This window comes from Lissotriton vulgaris, chromosome 10 (assembly GCF_964263255.1).
Source record: "Lissotriton vulgaris chromosome 10, aLisVul1.2, whole genome shotgun sequence".
In the NCBI taxonomy this organism is placed as follows: domain Eukaryota; kingdom Metazoa; phylum Chordata; class Amphibia; order Caudata; family Salamandridae; genus Lissotriton; species Lissotriton vulgaris.
The window spans coordinates 419,695,564-419,715,787 of record NC_141698.1 but is presented as its reverse complement, the minus strand read 5'-3'; the positions used below and the strand labels follow the sequence as shown (position 1 = coordinate 419,715,787).

Below are 20,224 nucleotides of genomic sequence, written 5' to 3'. Positions count from 1 at the left end.
ATACGCCTGATCCGCAGCAACTCCCCGTAGGGGATACTGCGGATCAGGTGCGCCGGGTGAGGACTTTTCGCGTGCAGCACAGTGTTGACGGCAGTGGGCTTTCTGTAAAGCACAGTCTCCAACCTGTTGCTATTCCTCTACGTCAGAAAAGCAGATTCGTTCTTGACTCATGTTATAAGTGAAACCTAGATTGAACAAATTCACATTGAGAGTTTCAATGAAATCAACAGCTTCCTGCTTGGTGCCCCGCCATATCAGAAAAATGTCATCGATATAGCGGTACCAATGTACCACATGCCTGACAACCACCTCATGGTGTGTGCCAAAGAGGACCTGCCTCTCCCAGTAGCCCATATGCAAACAGGCATAGCTCGGAGAGAAGCAGGCCCCCATGGCCACTCCCCTGATCTGATGAAAATATTGGTTGTTAAACATAAAAAAGTTGTTATGCAGGCAAAAGGATATCGTGGTTAGCATTTTGTTGTGTTCGCTCAATTGGATTGATCTATTACCCAGATGGAACTAAATAGCTCTCAGCCCGTCCCTGTGCTGAATACTAGTGTAAAGAGCTGAGACATCTAGTGTAATTAACCAGTATTGAGAATCCCACTGCACATTTGACAACTTTCTTAGGAAATCTCCAGAATCTTGTAAGTACGAGGGTAACATCTTTACAAAATCTTGCAGAAAGAAGTCAATATACCAAGTGACATTTTCCAGTAGACGGCCCCTCGCTGATATAATCGGTCTACCGGGAGGTTTAACAGTGTTCTTGTGAAGTTTAGGGATCAGATAAAACACTGCATCACTGGAAAGTCTTTTTTGAGAAATTTAAATTCATCAAGGCTAAGCAAGCCATATATATACATGTATGTATGTATATATATATCCAATGACCAAAGTTCCGCTCGTACAAAACGACTCGTAGTTTGCACAGAGGAAAACAATGCACGGACCAGAATTTCGCGGTGCTTCAGGCTTCTTTTAATCGCATGCCGTCATAATTATATATACATATATATATATATATATATATTCACTGAAAAAACCATAGGTTATAGACCATATATAGTTAGGAATTAGCATTTACAAAACCTTGAAAATTCACTGAAAAAACCATAGGTTATAGACAATATATAGTTAGGAATTAGCATTTACAAAACCTTATTTTACTCACACAAAACCGTTGAAATTCGCATATATAGTTAGTTGCACTAACTATATATCGCGCACCCGCAATCCACTGCTGATGATGTCACATATTACATCATTCATGACATGGTCAGTGACATCACTGATGACATCACTGATGACATCTCAAATGACACAAGGGGGATGCCAATATTTGGGATGTCATGATAAGTCTTTTATTTGGCTACAGTTGCGTCGTAAGCGGAGAAACTGCTCATAAGGGAGATTCTCTCGCAGGGGGCGCAGGTGAAAAATATCAAATCTCAAAAGATTCGCTTTTGCTGTGGGTTTATGGTACGTCTGTATGTAACCCACCATCTTCATGAAAGATAGTGACGTCAAAGAACGTAAGACTGTTTTCATCTATGGTACAAGTGAATTTGAGGTTTCTGTCTTGCTCATTTAACCAACCATGAAGGTTAAAGCTGTGTTCCTCTTTCACTTCCATAGAAGGAAGATGTTGTCTATATATCTCTATCCCATGGAGATATGTTTGTGTTAAGGATTTGTCTCATGAAGGATACATTTTGTTTCTAAATTGAAGACATAAAGCCCTTCTATGATTGGAGCAAAAGGTGCTCCCCATTGATGTTCTGTTTTTTTCAGGTAGTGTTCCCTCAAATTCAAAAAAGTCAGAACTAGATCTGTACATTGCAAAATAAATTATTTTGGTGTGTTAAATTGCCAATCATCTTTGTGGAATGTTTTTCTTAATACTTCCAGAGCCTCATCCTGTGGGAGAACGTATAGAAGCTTTCCACATCTAAGCTCAATAGTAGGTGTGTTTGAGCATTATATTTGTAATCTCAAATTTGTGTCAATAAATCTTTAGTGTCTTTTATGTATGTTTTTGTTATTTGTAGAATGGGTTTGAAATAATAATCACAGAATTGGGGCAGGGTCTCTTACAAAGAGCCAATTCCTGACATAATCGGTCATCCTAGTGGGGGGTCCCAATATTTGTGTATTTTCTGGAGGGTATAAAGGTTTGGTGTTACAACAGCACCACGGGTGTTCACAAAGTGCTTAGCAGTAGTAGCAGCACATCTCAGAAGACAACAGATACACGTCTTCCCTTATCTGGACGATTGGCTCATAAAAGCCAAGTCATTCCACCAATGTGTACAACACACTCAGCAGACAATTCAACTGTTGCACAACTTAGGGTTTACGATCAACTACACAAAGTCGCACCTAGAGCCTTCGCACGTGCATCAGTATCTAGGAGCTACCATAAACACATCTACAGCTCTAGCCTATCCCAGTCCAGCCAGGATACAGAGCATTCAAGCCTTATTCTCCACTAGACAAAGGAACTTGTCCCCTACTCATGGACAAAGCCTCCCCCTGCCCCAGGCACTGCTTTTCACGGGCAGGCTGGAAATTAGCTAAGCAGGAGGCGTGCACCTCCACAAGTCTGACAACACCTCTAGGGTGTTGAAGCTGAGGTGCACAGTCGAGGATGGTTTTTGCCATTTAGAACCAGACTAAAAATCAGGTTCCGACTAGTTTTAGTGACATAGTCCCACCGGGTATTGTTACTCGTGGGGCGGATTAGCAGCAGGACTAGCTGTCCATTGGCTACTAATCCCCACACCCACTAACACCCCTACAATCCAGGATTTAAGGGGCACCCATGACACCAGAACCTCAGATTCAATGTGATACAAAGATGAGACCCGTTTCCATGACAAGGCAGGACTCCACGAACAGAGGCGCTAAATTCTGCACCTGTGGCCGCCACCCTGCACCCTCTAAATTGCAATTCGACTGATGCAAGAGACCGGTTTCAAAAGGAAGGTGAACCCCTCTGCAAACCCCAGACTTCACAAGAACTCCCTTGGGGTAGGGGAACTAGTTTCCTGCAGTCGGCAGGCACAAACCACTAAATCCACGACCTTGAAGTACTGTCCACCGAGACATCTGGCGTGGCTGCTCAAAGTCAATGGGCAGGTGGCTTCTGGGAACTGTAGTCCCGACCCTCAATGAGGCTCAGCTTCTTACACCGTTCCCCTTGTCTTCTGGAAGAAGATTTCCTCAACCACAGTGCTTGCAGGTACCAATGCCTGCTGCTGGTCAGTCCCATTACTACCTACTTTATTTGTAGCTTCAAGAGGAGAGATCCAACTGTAGGAATGACCAACTACCCCTGTGGCTTCCTCGTAAAGATCTTGCATTTGTTTTACCCTCTTTAGGAACACCTGTCAGCCCTGCTGGCCGCACATCCATTCAGCACCATGAATAGCCAAGAGCACCTCTGCACCCGAGTCCCCCGAGCCAGGTAGAGTCGATCTACCCGGAGACTACTGTTCCAGGGCCAGCTCCTTGCTTAAGTTCCAAAGGTTGTTGCTCGACCCGAAAGTACCTTTCTGCTAAGGTAATCATTTAAAGACCACGAACCTGATTAACAGCTACGTTTGACAGCTAAAAGTGAACCTTTGCCCCACACTCCCCTGAGCAAGGTGAAATTTTGCTAGCTGTTGTGAACTGGTCCAAGGACTCACAAGACCTTAACTCCAAGTGGGTTCTGTTGAACTCACTCTCTCAGTAAACAATTGCATATATGTGTTTTCCCCCATTGAATGCAACGTTAATGTTTTTTCACTGTTAAATGCTGATTCATTTGATGCTTGAAATTTGATAACTCCGGATATGTTGTATGTATCAATTTCGTTTGGGTATCTAAAAATATATATAAATCAGAGCTAATTTTATAAATTGGTGTTGTATTGCTCTCAAGTCGTGTCAATTACTTATCCTCCTGATGTGAAATGCTTAACACATGTTACACAGCACTTTCAATATTATTAGTCAAGGTTGCATAAGGAATTACAATAAACCCACCCGCCACTGCAGTTGAATCATTGCTAAAGGATGATTTATGTGAATTCAAACCGTGTTTGTTAGGTGACGAAAATGTAACCTAACATTGAGCAATGAAGTCTGTTTTCACTGTTTATGTTATTATCACATGGCATTTTATAACAAGCATTGGCATAGCCTATAGGTCGCGCCCTTGCGAACTTATAAGTGTTTAGTGATGCAACTGTTAATGTTGTTGCACCAAGGATATTGTACTGCATAGCTTAATACATATGAGGTCCCAAAGGCGAGACCTATTGGCTATGCCAATGCTTGTTTTAATCCTAGTCTTCCTTTACCGCTTCCATTATCTGAAGTCTAAAATTACCCTTGCCTCCTTTAACCTCTATGCATTCCATAACCATAAAATTGGCCTTCCCTCCCATTACTTCTACTAACCCCTAAACTCAGCCTTACCTCCTTTATCAATCCCAGACAAATATAAAGAAAAAAAACACCCATGTCATTTAGAAGGCGTACACTTGCGTGGTGCACACACATACAAAATGATGCAGGCAGCTCCATTATATGCTTTTTCCATTCTTCTTTAGCTATGGTGTACAGCATAAGGGAAGCCACCCAGCACAAGGGATTCTATACAGCACTGCTAAAAAAAACACACTGGCAATAAATCATCTGAGTAAATCAATTTGCAGGATGTGTTATATAAGACAGAGAGGGTTACAAGGTGTATGAGTCATATGTCCTTTTCCTCATAGCTTACTGTGCTATATTAGAAGGATTACAATTTATGAACTGCAAGTAATAAAAGAAGCTCTTTGTTAAAAGCAGTAACTTATCTACATAAAATAAAAATCTGCATGTCACATGCTTTGCATGAAACATATTAACCCTCTGTGCTACTTTGATTCAAAACTGGGACTAGACAAAACACACAACTCTCCAGCAAGCATGTTAACCTTCAGAGTTATCTTAACATTATTCCCTGAGATTTACTGGGCACACAAAGATTTATGCAGCAGGTGCCTTAACCCCATAAGATATTTTAGAATGCAGACTTTGCAACCAATTAAGCAGAATAGATATGCTGCCACAGTTCTTCTTGTTGCTAATTTCCTTCTGGCAAAGTTAGAAAAAATAAATGTATAAATTGAGGCAAAGATTTTGGCACGGAGTTGTGTCACTTATTTGGCACAACTCCAAAGCAATATCCAATGTGTTAATATTATAATCCGCTCAAACAGGAAGTGAGATCAGGTGTTGTGATGCCATGACTGCATATTGCACAACAACAAACTCCATTTGCCTTCATCGTCAAGAAACGTAGAACATGTATTTCAAAGTTTCGTGTGAGGAAAAGCAAAAATATAGTGCCATGCAGCGGTTATTTTAGCAGCAAGTCGGCTTAATTAAAATAAGCCCACTCGGCAATAAAATGCCACATTTGTATGCTGGGTCCCGACTGTGCGCTCCTTACTGAAAACGTATTAATTTTACTATGCGCAGTACCATTTTCACATACAACAAATGTGCTGGGACTTCTGCGCCAAGGTTCACAGAGACTCAAATTGCCAACGACATGTGTCCACAAGTCTGTCTAAAGCACAGGTCTGAAAGGTGAAACTGTCCCAATATCGTTTCCCGTCACGTTTCTGGCATTTTAATTGACATCTGGATCGTGCTATTTGTTGTAAGAACATGTTGCCTGTAACCTGCTGTATCTGACTGAAGCACTAGTCCACGTAGATAACAGCCATGGCTTTAGTGAGGTTTATTAAGGCGCTACCCAAGAGTAACGGCTTGTTGAAATACGCACTCCGCTGCTCTGAAGAGAATAGAGGCCAGTGTCAGCGCTGTGTCCTGAGAGGAAGTACCAGCTCCTCCCAGCAGCGGTCGCCACGACTTTGTGGGCTGGAGAGAGGTGGGGCACGAGACCTCCCCAAGCAGTGGAGGGGTGCAAGCACCGAGATGTCGGCGAACAACATCACAAAGCGGATGACAAAGGCCTGGCAAAAGCCGGAGTGATCGAGGGGCTCTTAAAAAGCCACTTAGGCGAATAGACCCCACAGAGCCAGGATAATGACACAGAGCCAACCTAGACTGGAAAAGGGGTGTGCGGGATTTGGGAACAACTAAGAATGAGATTTAGGGAACAACTAGAGAAATTAAATTCCTAATTTTTTCCATTGGCGTTAAGGAGGTTTTAAGTTGGAGAAAGATAAAATATCGTAATTTATAGGCCAAATATTGAAGTCTAGCCCCCCAAAACGGGAGTCTCATGTGGCAGAGATCAAAGATGGGCCAGGTGTGTGAAGCAGAATGAGTTACACGAATGAGAAGACCCCATACGTGGCTTTACTTAAAGACGAAAATAGATGGGCAACACTTCTCGTTCAAAAGATCACAACAAAACACAGCGAGTGCTGACACCAGTGAGTAGGAGGGTAATCAAAGAAGCCCGGTAGTGGTGCGTGCACAGTCTGCTCATTTTCAAGCACTGCACTCGTGCTTGTGGCGCGCCCCTGCTCACTCCCGCAGGGTGGATCCCGACACAAGCACGAGTATGTGCTTCCAACAGGAGCAGAGCGATGACTAAAGGTCCTCCTAGGCAGCGCAAGGGCGCTGCCTAGGTGATACCTAAAAAATGTGCACTCTCACAACATCGACCACTCGTGAGCAAGGAGCGTGGGCTCCGAAACACGTTGAGTGTTGTGCCATTTTCTGAATAAATTCATTCTTCGCTAAGGGGGCTGTCACGATAGCTGGCGGATCGCCACTGCCGAACAGGCGGTGGTGATCCACCCGCCATCACAAGCCCATTTACCTACTGCCAAATTAGCATGGCGGTGGGCACAGCGTCGGACGGAAAGTCTGTCTGCCTCTTTTTGATCAGTCAGATTGCCGGCCGGGTGGAAAAGTTACACAATATGGTGGCGGTGCCTTGCAGGCACCACCATCCATATTATGAGTGTGCGGTGGGCATGCCTTTCCATGGTGGAGACTCCGCCATGGAAAGGCATGCAGTGCTTGACATTGGGGGCCCGTTGGGGGCCCCCGGGGGGTGTGGGTGGCTGCACGGGGGTACCTATGGTACCCCCCTTCAATGCCATACACAAGGCACCAGGCACAGCGCAGTGCCTGTCACGTTGTGCATTGCAATGCACGATATACACCTTTAACACTGCGGCGGGTGCTGTTTACAGCACCACCCGCCGCAATGTTAAAGGCAAGAATGCGCCCGCCACACTGGCCTTTAACATTGCGGCGGGATCTGGTTAAGATTGCCTGGTGGGACCGCCGCACCTCTGACGGTCGGTCCCATTTTCCGTTACGGTGGCGGGCGGACTCTGCCCTAGGTCTTTTGGTCCGCGGTCTGTTGCAGTTGAGAGAATGATGTGCAGCATGTTTTAAGGATTTGACGGGAATCACCATCCCGCTGCGTGACCACCGTCATCAACAAGGCTCGGGTAAGGTGACTTTCTTTTGTTGATTTTATATATATATATATATATATATATATATATATATATATGACAGGAACTCCTCGCAAAACCGAAGAAGCAGAGGCCACAGCGGGGATATCGTTGGAGACACTTTTATTTGCAAAATCGGCATGATGCATTTCGGCCTGGAACGGCCTTCCTCAGATGCCTTTTAAAAACATGATCCTGTAGACTGGTTCACTGTTATGTACTCCCCCTGCCACTGTCCCATTGGTTTAGGGTCGCCACACCCCTTTTAAAGTTACTGCTCACCGCTTGCTGGTCGTAAACACTACAAGCCCCAGAATTCATTGTCCAGGTAAGTGCTGCTTTTTTGGGTGTCCACGTGGAATGGCGGAATGTGGCAGAGTCTAAGAGATCCAACCCAGTCAAAATACAGGAAAAATTAACTGCTGAGCGTCTCCTCCGGTCCCCTTTCCGTTCCAACCTCGCATTCACAGAGGTTCGCCAGGCAGGGATAGAAATGTCTGTACTGTTTTCCATCCGTCGTGAAGTCACGGCCCGTTGTGCATCCGCCCTGGAAATCGCTGTGTTTGGAGGCAGACCCGGGACTCTTGCAATACCTTGCACCAACGAGAACTGCCGTAGCAGACACCAGATAAGCCCGGGCCTTTTGATGGAACGGGGCCTCTGTAGCGCGTTACTGGACACCGTGCAAAACATGACAGGAAACCCTCGCAAAACCGAAGAAGCAGAGGCCACAGCGGGGATATCGTTGGAGACACTTTTATTTGCAAAATCGGCATGATGCATTTCGGCCTGGAACGGCCTTCCTCAGATGCCTTTTAAAAACATAATCCTGTAGACTGGTTCACTGTTATGTACTCCCCCCGCCACTGTCCCATTGGTTTAGGGTCGCCACACCCCTTTTAAAGTTACTGCTCACCGCTTGCTGGTCGTAAACACTACAAGCCCCAGAATTCATTGTCCAGGTAAGTGCTGCTTTTTTGGGTGTCCACGTGGAATGGCGGAATGTGGCAGAGTCTAAGAGATCCAACCCAGTCAAAATACAGGAAAAATTAACTGCTGAGCGTCTCCTCCGGTCCCCTTTCCGTTCCAACCTCGCGTTCACAGAGGTTCGCCAGGCAGGGATAGAAATGTCAGTACTGTTTTCCATCCGTCGTGAAGTCACGGCCCGTTGTGCAGCCGCCCTGGAAATCGCTGTGTTTGGAGGCAGACCCGGGACTCTTGCAATACCTTGCACCAACGAGAACTGCCGTAGCAGACACCAGATAAGCCCGGGCCTTTTGATGGAACAGGGCCTCTGTAGCGCGTTACTGGACACCGCGCAAAACATGACAGGAACTCCTCGCAAAACCGAAGAAGCAGAGGCCACAGCGGGGATATCGTTGGAGACACTTTTATTTGCAAAATCGGCATGATGCATTTCGGCCTGGAACGGCCTTCCTCAGATGCCTTTTAAAAACATGATCCTGTAGACTGGTTCACTGTTATGTACTCCCCCCACCACTGTCCCATTGGTTTAGGGTCGCCACACCCCTTTTAAAGTTACTGCTCACCGCTTGCTGGTCGTAAACACTACAAGCCCCAGAATTCATTGTCCAGGTATACTTTTTTTTTTTTACATGCAAAAATGCACAGCACTCCGCCTTCACGGAGAACAAAGCCGAGTAGACTGAAACGCGTAGGTTGGGATCTGTGAAAATAAATTACGTTAAATAACTTTCACTCCGGAGTGCTGTGCATTTTTGCATGTAAAATTGAATTTGAGGCCAGGATCCGGCCTCCACGCCAGGCACCGCTATAAGAGCGCGCTGTTCCAAGGATCACATTGTGGACATATATATATATATATATATATATATATATATACATATATCACACCAAAATCGCAGCAGTGCAACCATCCAGGGCAGCGGCGCAGAACCGGGAAACAGACTCCGGAAGCAAGACTTAATGCTTAGTGGTGTTTATTCAGAGCATCAGTTTTATATATATATATATATATATATATATATATATATAAATATATATAAAAGCAAGGGTTGTTATAGTTACGCTGACTTTTTACTCATACAAAACCATAGAAATTCAGCAATTATAGTTAGACTTATAGATATATTTCTGCTAAGTAACTATAACTTGTGGCCTTAAGTTACTTAATGGCAAACGTTATAGCTTCCTCAGATAAGTGTAAGTATAACTGCTGAATTTCTACGGTTTTGTATAAATAAAAAATCAACATAACTATATTAATACTGCAACCTTAGGTTTTATCATTGAATTTCCATGTTTTTTTTATCTGCTTGCGCTACAATTTGCAGAGGATCTGTGGATAGTAATTTGTGACGAAAAAAATAAACAACACAATTTTAGGGTCATAAGGGCTCCTAAGGGACACCTCTATGCATCCTCTAGGGTCAGGATACCATCATCATGTCCCCTTATATCTGTTTTACAATGTATTTCACCACACAGAGCCGATGCGAGGAAGCAGCCGCAACTTTTCTTTCAAGCTAAAGCCAGCCAATCAGGGCCTTCATTTCACCTCCAGCTTTGTGGATAATTCGCAGGGTAATCTGTGAATTATCTGCGCTCCCATATATACAAATTTATTTCCCACTGAATTTCTCCCAAACAACTGAACGGATTTATACCGAATCACAAAAAAAATGATCTGCGTACCAAGATCCAACTTCATGTCAAATTTTGTGTTATTCCGTCCAGCGGTTCAGGTTGTAGGCTTGTACAAAGGTCCTGTGGGAAATAACACAAAGAAAATGCATTTTGGGACCCCCTTTTTTCTCAGTCTCTGCTTGAAGGATCACCCCAAAACTTTCTAGACTCCATCTCAAGTACCATTCATCAAGCAGCGCCAAAGATATAGGCACCTGAAAATGATCTCTTCCTATGGAAACTAGGTTGTAACCATAACTACCTACTAGCGACTTCCACATACCACAGTGTACGGAATGTACACTCGCCTCCAGCAGGGAAATCACCTAAACTCCCTTATTCTTCATTATCGTTTTTACAGCGTATTCCACCCCTTGTTGACCCATGAACATGACGTGGAATACACTGTAACGTGTTGGGGATATCAGCATTGCATACAATAAACTATAATGAAAAATAACAGAGTTTAAGAGATTTCCCTACTGGAGGCGAGTGCATGCTCAGTACACTGTGGTATGAAGAAGTAGTTTTCATGATATGGTTCCTCAACCCCAACATGCACCTGTCCTGGGATAGATATATATATATATATAGTGGCGTCCTTATAACCAGAGGCAACTTTGTTGGATGTTTAACGCGGCGGCCTCAGCCGCGGAGGATGCACCACCTGGCAAGACTCAGAGGAACAGGTCTGTAGGCGGGGATCACTCCGCCTGGATTACAGCGCTGGTGTTTTTCATAAGTAAACTGCTGCACTCAAATGTCTGGAACCCACTGGAGGGTGGTAAAATGAGTTTTAAATGGCATTGGATTATGGCACATGAAGGACCCCAATGAAGGGGAAGAATTGAACTACATCCCCCAGCACACCTCACTGGAGAGAATGGTTTAAAAATGAAGGATGTGGTTAAACCCTGTCACGTGCTGCCAAATGGCCCCATGAGGAAGAAGCAGCAGCTTCGAAACGCTTCGGGGAAGGCTCGAAATTAACCGGACTATGGGCCTCATTAGGATCGCGGATGGACTTGCGTCCGTCCGTGACCCCAGAGGATGAGGGAACGTCCGCATGGGCTGCGGCGTTCCCTCATGTGCCATTAGGATGTGACCGCCACCCTGGCGATCACATCCTGTATATTTAACATTGCGGCGGGTGCTGCTTCAAGCAGCACCCGCCGCAATGTTAAAAGTGCATGTTTAACATTTACATGCACAAAGCGGCAGGCACCGCGCGGTGCCTGCCGCTTTGTGCAAGTAAATAGGTACCCCCCATCCGCCAACACACAGGGGGCCCGCAACGGGCCCCCAAAATCAAAAGTACACATGCTTCCTAATTTGGCTGGCGGTGTCTGATAGAGACTGCCAGCCAAATGAGAGCTTTTCCGCCGCGGTTGTAATCCGACCGCGGCGGAAAAGCAGCGGACTGTAACCAAGACCCACCAGCCATCGTAATGCGGCGGTGGGTCTTTGGTGAGTCCGCAGAGGATTTTCCGCCTCCTCCGGGCCGGAGGTGGCTTCCCCCGGCCGGGGGAGGCGGAAAATCCTCCATCATAATGAGGCCCTAAGTGTGCAGCTTGGTGAAATAAAGGTTTTGTTTAAACAGCACCAGCAGAGTGGCGTCCTTATAACCAGAGGATATATATATATATATCCTCTGGTTATAAGTACAGTACAGACGCCTGGTGACTGCCGTTCCTGAGACCCGGAGTGCCGAGTTTTGGGATACTCCCTAGTACCTGTCAGGTGTCAGCAGCCAATCGCAGCAAGACATTTTGTTTAAAAGGTGGACATTGGCGAGCATTCAAGGATTGAAGGCATTTGAAAAAGTTTTATTACGAAACGCGTCATGCCAGAAAGCCGCGCAATAAAGTGTGCTGGACCAGGTTTTGGAATAAATAATATATATATATATATATATATATATATATATATATATATATATATATATATATATATATATATATATATATATCCACGAAGACCCCCGGGAAGCAGTAAGTGGCACACCCAAGCTGAAACTGTATCCTTTAATTATTGCAGCAACAGCACTCCCTTCATCTTCCCATATATATATATAGAGAGAGAGAGAGATAGATAGATATAGATATATAGATCTGACAGAAATAGATAAATTACTCAATTTTTGTCAGTCTACAGAAGCGCCAGTGAAAGGAGAGCATATCTTTCAATTCTGCTTTGCTCAATTACCTGACCTTTGTACCAAAAACTGGAACATTTAGTTAAAATGAAGAATAGTGTCAGGACACCGGGACAGTCCACCAAAATCCAGGACGTCTGATTACTCTAACCTTACAGATTTAAAGGAATCAAGCACTGCCAAATCTAGATGTATTGTCTTTGCCAATGCTTGCTTTCCATTCAAAGTGCAATTGTTTCCAGGAGGCTTAGTTCAATGGTGCACGTACTGGAACAGCTTGAACAGACGAGCCTATTACATGAAAGAAGCTGTGCACATGTACCATTAATTAAACAGTACGGTAAATCTTTTAGAATTTCCAGATTCATTTTGCGCTTGCGGGACACAACAGATGTTTACAGTTGCACTGCTTTCAATCGCCATGTAATGTTTACTAACACATCTCGACTGCTGTTAAACAAAATATCTAAAGGCAATATCTTCTGTTTACACACATTTCATCATGTTTCCACATGGATAAGCTGTTGCGCTTTTTTTAGGTACAGTTGTTACACACTTTCCCTAAGGGTAGCACGATTACAAGCGTTCTGGTATTCACGTTTTTGGATGAGAAGGGATTGGAAGTGGGCCTGTAATTCTGGGTGCATATTGCCATTCCAGATGTGAATACTCATAATGGCCTGATAAGGGAATAATAATACCGCCCGGTATTGTTAACCCCTTCGCTGTGGGGGATATTCCCTCGCTGTGCTGGGGCGGAGGGGGGCTCGCACAGCGCTCACAAGCTGAGCTCGTCATGAGGCACGGCGCTCCTGTGCTCATGACGAGCACAGCTGGTCACGGCCACACCCTTTCCCGTGGAACGCTCAGCACAGCAGGGGAATTATCCCCGCATGCGAGCGCTCCACGGCTCATGATGAGCTGAGCTCGTCATGAGCACCGGAGCGCCGTGGCATATGACGAGCTCAGCTCGTCATGAGCATTCAAGGGGTTAATACTAAGAGCCTGATTACGAGTGGGTCCATGTATTCAGACCCATGAGTAAACTGTTTACGCAGGGGGCACAATTGCGGATTGGAAGGTATTTAACATGTCCAATGATAATCGGACGCATTAAATACCTCAACCTTCGTTAAAATTTGTCAGTTCTAACAGGGACAGCTTCCGATGACGCGGCGGCACTTCCTCCAATCGATGCGCAGCTCACGAGAACAGCTTACAGCAGCGGCCAATCACAGCGCGTCTTCTCCGACGAGCCTCCAGGCAACAACCAATCAGGTTGTGGCCCCTTCGTGCATCAGCCAAGGTGCCGATCAGTTTGCAAGTTGGTTTCGCGGGCCCTAGGCCGCGGCGGTGAAGTCCGATGGCAAGAATTTACGGCTCCCGGGGTCACAGGTCACGCGACTCCGCACGGAGTGCGATTTAACCCCTTGGGAACACCGACAACACTTCTTCAGCCCCACACGTGCCGATGAGCACGTCGAACAGTGGTGCAACTTGTAGGGAATCTTCAGCGTGGCGCTCCTAGGCACTCAGAGCACCCAGCGCGCCCCACACTCGATCTCTTCCGATTCTTCAGATCGAACCCACACTTCCAGGAACACACAGCAAGGCAAGCAGGAGGGCACAGCAGATCTTAGCGAACACAGCAGTTTCTTCTGGGGCAACCTTTGTAGTCCTGGGTTGCAGACAGGAGGCCAGCTGTTCTCAGGGCCATGGAGATTCACAGCAAGACACAGCACACAGCAAAAGTCTTTGTAGGTTTCAAGCAGGGTCACAGCACACAGCAAAGTCCCTCTTCTCCTCAGCTCAGTTGGTTAGCAGAACAGGTCAGCCCTTAGAGCACACAGCAAGGCAATCTTCCTTCAGTTCTTCAGTCCTTCTTCCAGCAGAGGTTCCTTCTTGATTGTTGTAGAATCTGATTTTCTGAGGACATGGGTCCTATACTTATACCCCCAAAAGGCTTTGAAGTCCTTTGAAGTCCCTAGAAGTTCTTTGAAGTTCCTTGTGCATTGGACCCTGAATCCTTGTCTGATCCCAGATCTGGGTGGAGTGGAGCACTTTGTTATCTGATCTTCCTGGTTCCTTTCAAGGAGAGGGGCAGGGTCGTCAGCCACCCAGCAGGAGGTTGGAGCCAGTGTTGTGGCAGGCAGGCACATCCCTGGCTATTTCCAGGTGCTACCTCCCCCCTTCACTTCCAGATGCTAATACCAGCACCCCATCAAAGGGCTGACTCATCTAACCCCCTGGGGGCTTCCTGCTCCTGTCACTTCCAAACCAGACAGTCAATCCCCAACCATACCCAGGCACACAGGAGGGTCAGACAGGAGAATAGAGACTTCTCTAAAAGTACTATTCTCCCACTCAGGATTTAAAAACCACCCCTCACAAAAGATGGGTTATTAAATGCTGAGCGCAGGGATATGAAACACTCATGTCTTATCTTGTTCCTATGAGGAGTTAGGCTGACAGCCATTGGCCCCAGCCTCTCCCATGTTATCATATGGAGCAAGATAACCTTGCAGCAGTGAGCACATAAAATGGCTGTTGTTCACTACCAGGGCATGGTACCTGCACTAGTACATGCCCTACCTTTTACATACACCGCATCCTGCCCAGGGGGGTACCTTGGGCCTTTCATAGGGATGACTGATGTGCACAAAAAGGGAAGGGTTAGGCCCAGTCAGTGTGGACACTGACCAGGGTGACATGGCAGTCCTAGAGACTGCAGGCAGGCCTGCAAAGGCAGGCCTGAGACACCATTTTAAAGCTACACATGTGGGTGGTGCAATCAGCGCTGCAGAACCACTAGTAGCATCTGACATCACCAACCCTGGCACACACAGTGCACATTACTAGGGAATTCCTGGTGATACAGATATGCCAATCAGGTATATCCAATCAAATATGATATTTTACCTTAGGAGCACTTACACTCTGACACTGATTAGCAGTGGCAGAGTGTCCAATACATCTAAACCAGCAAAACGAAATTCAGCATAGCATCACAAATCCAGGTAGCAGAGGCAAACTATAGGGGAAGAACTCACGCCAAAGATGTCAGGTCTAACAGCGCGATATATAGCACCTATATTTGTAATCAGACCTTAAGTGTAGTACTACCGGGCCTTTCATGCAGTCACTTGCAATGGGGCCCACGGTGGGATATCATCCATCTTATGTTCACCATGTTTTATGTTTGTAAGAAGCCAACAAGGCTCGGAGATCATTTCCTATTACAACGTAAATTAAAGGAATACAACAAAGGAAGGCTGAATCCAACGGCTGAGGAGGCACCAAAGAAATAGTGCTGGTTCCCAGTATAGCTAAACAATTATTTCTCAACTAAAATCTCCAACAGGATCAATAGGCATTGCGATAAACTCTATAGGGGCCTATTCGTAAAATCATTTTGAGGCACCTAAAATAGTATTCCTGTAGCATTCTTTTACATGCCCTTCTATGCCTTTATGATTAGCCCAAAAATATCTAAAGTACAAAAAAAACGTGAATATTCAGGGACTATTCATGTAAAGTAAGTACAAGCAAAAATGGAAAAGAGTGTTCCCTCGTTGGACTTGTCTTAGCAAGGAGCTGGATGCTTTGGGCTGATTCACAAAGACATGTCAGAGCACACAAGACTGCTTGTACATTACCAGTTCGATCATGCAAGTGTGTGCCCATGGTCTTTGGCCAGGGGGCACTCTGGTATTACAGAAGCGGCTGCAGAAGCTTGTAAACCCCCGTCTGAAATACAGATCCTGCCAACACTAAACAGGACATTCCTTCATTTGTATGGGTAGATGGTCCCATGCAAATGAGCGCTGCCATATTACAGACATGGACACAGAGGCAAAGAACTTGTCAGGGGGCACACTGAGGCCCACCACAAAGAGGGGATGGACAGTCAGTGCGTCTTCAAAGGGCACGCATTGAAAGAGGGGATCTGGGGATCCATGAACCACCCAAGAGATCCCCTTGCTGGTGGATGAAGCCACTCACTGCTTCCGTCTGCAGGGAGATCTCTGATCCGTTTTCATACGGTGGACGCGATACTACCTGCACTGAACAGGTCTGTGCAATACACCTCCTTTTAGGGGTGCGTCGCGGCACAGACCGCGGCAGTGCCCCTTCTACATAATATGAACCATGGTATTCTTCTACACCTCATATGACCTCAGCCGTCAGTACTGAGGAATAGCGGAAACAAACTACTTTCGCCCACATTTTGCCTAAATTATTCCCTTGGACACAGTTTCCACTGCCAATTACCACTAGTTATCAGCGTGTTTTAACTGCACGTGCAATAACCGGAGCAAAAACAATTAGCATGCAGTTCCTAACTGGAGCAAGAGGTAAACCGTGTACATGCAATTTGCATTTTAGGGCTTTTTCAGTTGTCTAATTGATCCTGTAAGACTGGAATCCTAAGCGATCACAGTGATGCTGCTTTTATGCAGAGGCATTTCCATACATAGTGGTCATTTACACCATAAGGTTTCGCCTCCCAATCTAGTGCTGGAACCTCAATGACCTTCCAGTTGATTCACATTTTACAGTGTTTAATGACTATTTTGTCTAAATCTCAGACTCTCTAAGTATATGTTAGTACAGAAGAGAGATACTTAATTACCTTAACACTGTGAATTCAGTCACCGTTGAGTGAGACAGAGTGTCTGCCTGCTGGGAACTGGACTACTGAAGGGCAACCAAGTCTTCAAGGAGTGATAGCATTCTTCAATTTTCTTTCTGAACTAGAAAATAATTGTCTTGCGATTGAGATAAGTTACACTAGGGTGGACTGTGCACTGTAAGTCAGCACCCACCCAATGTGAACTGACAAAGCCTTATTCCATGAGTACGTCTGGCTTAGTGGTGGACATCCAGGAAGGTAAGAAGTCTAGAGTAAGTTACACCTACTGACAGAAATATCTCTGTGAATCAGGGTGAATGTCCCCTGTTCCGGTTGGCTAAGCACAGACACATAGATAGCTTCCTGGTTGTGTTAATACACCCATAGTTTTTATTTGCGTAGCAGCTAGGCCCCAGAATTGTAAATGGATTGTATTCCCAGCAGATGGTTTTTTTAGAGGCTTAAATACAACAAATTTCAATAGTAAAACAAAACTTGTGTGTCACTAAAGTAAATTCTATTCATTGTATATAGACAAACATATGCACTTTCACTCCATTGGCTGTCATTACTTTAAGAGGCTGTCTTGAAATGAATGGTGGTGTGAATTGGAGATCCACCTTTGGAGACATACTCACTCGGTACCACATGAAGACCGATTTAAAAGCATTTTCATTGGAGCAGGATCCACAGGCCATGGTGATGACCTGGCTCATTCCATCCGGCGCCACCTGTGGAAAGAAGGTGGTACTGCAGCAGTTAGGGCATTTTCATACAAGTGCTAAGTTGTTTGTTATGTTTGTTTTTAAAGTTCTATTTTTTTTTATTAGATGGGTAATTCATATTTGCAGTATATTTTGCAGACTTTGGTCATTCAAATTAGAAAGGACTTTTCTATAAATACAACAGATAAAAAAGAAAGAAAAATACATTGTACAGATGTGCACATGATATTTCATGGAATTGTACTTTCAATCAGAGTAATCAGGATTTGAGTAAGACGTACGAGACAAGTCTTCAACATTTAAAGTTATTTAAATTACAAAATAAAATAAGGTAAGTAGAGTACATTTTGAAAATGACTACAAAATCTAAAGTAATAAGACTTAATTTGTTACCAAATGCAGAAGCCACATGTGGTAAAATACATATCTGTCGCAGTCTACAGTATCTCATTTTTGAACCATTTCCTTTGAAAGATGATTTATTTTAGTATAAGTATTTAGGACTCGGACTACTGATACGTCATCTCTGAGAATACATGGATCTCAGCACTTATTATAATAAAATAAACTCAGAAGGCGTTTAGTGCTTTGAACTCCTTCTGTGCAGTGAATGGATCCTGTAGATGGATCAGTGTTTAATGGGATCCTTGAGGAAAAGCTGAGACACTTTACCAATATTCTTGTTTATCCACAGACCTCGTACCAAAGCGGACTTTCTGTCACAATATAATTCTTATGCTAACTGGAAGTATGCACATGGCATAGATGGGAACTCAATTCCCTCAATGAGTGCGGAACACACATTTCTTTAGACATCCATGTCCCACCAAATGTGACGAAACACCAATTGATTGAAAATAAGAATAGGTTTATATCTGACACTTCTTCATACTCCAGGCAAGCAGCCATGTCTGAAGGAGCGCCATACCGAAACCAATAAATTAACTGGTTAGTCGGTTGGAAAGAATGTTCATATCTGGTCAAGTTTGGTACCTGGATTTGAGTGAAGTGATTCATTTATTACCAGCATGACCACAATGAGGTATTACTAATTACTGGCGTGATCCAGGTAATAGAATAAGAGAAGATGATCAAAACATTTAGACGTCACCTGCTGGCGGTACTAGAATCTGTGCCTGAAATGAAAGTCAGTTGTCAACGAAGCCGGTTTGACAAAACACAGGATAACTGAGACATTTCTGAAAGAGAGACCTGTGCAGTCCTTGCTTTGTCATATAATAGGTGCTCTCAAAAATTTAAAGAAAGCCAGAATCGGGCCACAGGCTTCAGAAAAGAGGAAGCTCAAAGCCCAGATGCCAACTAGATTATATGGCAGGCATTTTTTTTTAATAGAGCACTTAGGATGAAAAGAAAAATGATCTTTTTCTGAAAATAATGTGATATCAGTCAACAAATTGCAGGATAATCAAGACAGTAAGTTAGCCAGTCTAATACCTCTTATTATAACTAACCACTCAAAGTTGCTGAGAATAATGCAGATAAACAATTGTGCATTTGGGCCCTGATATTCCGATTACTGCTGTGTAAGTGGAGCTAGAGTTTACGCCAGTTGAGTTGGTTGTAGTGTTGAAAACCCTCCTTTTTTGGAAATGACCCGGAGCCGCATCTCATGGAGGAATATTTCAGAAGCCTCTTTGGGAATATTATTCCTTGGATGATACTAAAAAATCCCTGTGACTTGAATATACAAAATTAGTATGGGATGCGCTATGCCCTAGCCGTATCTACCACAACCCAGATGAACTGTGTGCGCAGAACATTAACAGAGGCGGCTCCTCCGTTTGAGCGGTGGAGCGTCGCCCCACTGAAACGCCCCCAGAAAGAAAAATAAAATGGTAATGAAGTTAATTCATTACCATTTTATTTTTCTTTACCCCGTCCCAAATGGAGCGTCAGGACAGGAGCAGGGCTGCTGCTGAAGGACAACAGCAGAGAGAGCAGGGCACTTTCAGTTTGAAGTGTGTATGTCAAGGCGCCTCTTGACTTTACGCCGCCCAGCCTTCGGGATGTGGGCTGTATGGCTGTGTATTATCCTGTATGGTACCCTTGGTTATCCTCATCTTACTACGCCTATGAGTAGACTGCCTGATTATGTCTTCTATGCTGTCCGCAATAAACATTTTTTTCAACAACAAAAAAAGTGTGTATGTCTTTTTGACCGGCCATCTTCCAACGACCAGCCACACATGCATACTTTAAACCTCTCTAACCCAGCTGTCTTAAGACTGGAAAGTTGTTTTAATTTAATTTCCCGCCCACTCTACTACCCTCAGGGAATGCCAGCCGCCACTGGACATTGGAATCCTGATAGACTTGTTTTGCCATCTCCATAGACTGGATCTGATCGCCATATTTGGATTTCATGCATACACATGAATTGCAGAGATTTTAGGATTGTATTTTAAGGATTGTAAATTGCGGAGATTTTAATTCATATAATTACTCTGAGATCTATCACCCGGCTACAAAAAAAATGTAAAACTGGAAGTCCAGCTTGTCCTCCCATGTCGATGAGGTGTTGTATCACTTTCACCAA

At 44.6% G+C, this 20,224-nt stretch overlaps 1 protein-coding gene across 4 annotated transcripts in view; it reads right to left on the bottom strand.

Moving 5' to 3' along the window:
* Positions 1–20,224, bottom strand: part of ABAT (4-aminobutyrate aminotransferase) — a 712,333-nt gene that overhangs the window by 107,300 nt on the left and 584,809 nt on the right. For all 4 annotated transcript variants that reach the window (XM_086941270.1, XM_086941269.1, XM_086941268.1 and 1 more), the window contains exon 8: positions 17,581–17,673. In XM_086941270.1, coding sequence (XP_086797396.1) covers positions 17,581–17,673 — 93 coding nt within the window. The remainder of the gene's footprint in view (positions 1–17,580; positions 17,674–20,224) is intronic.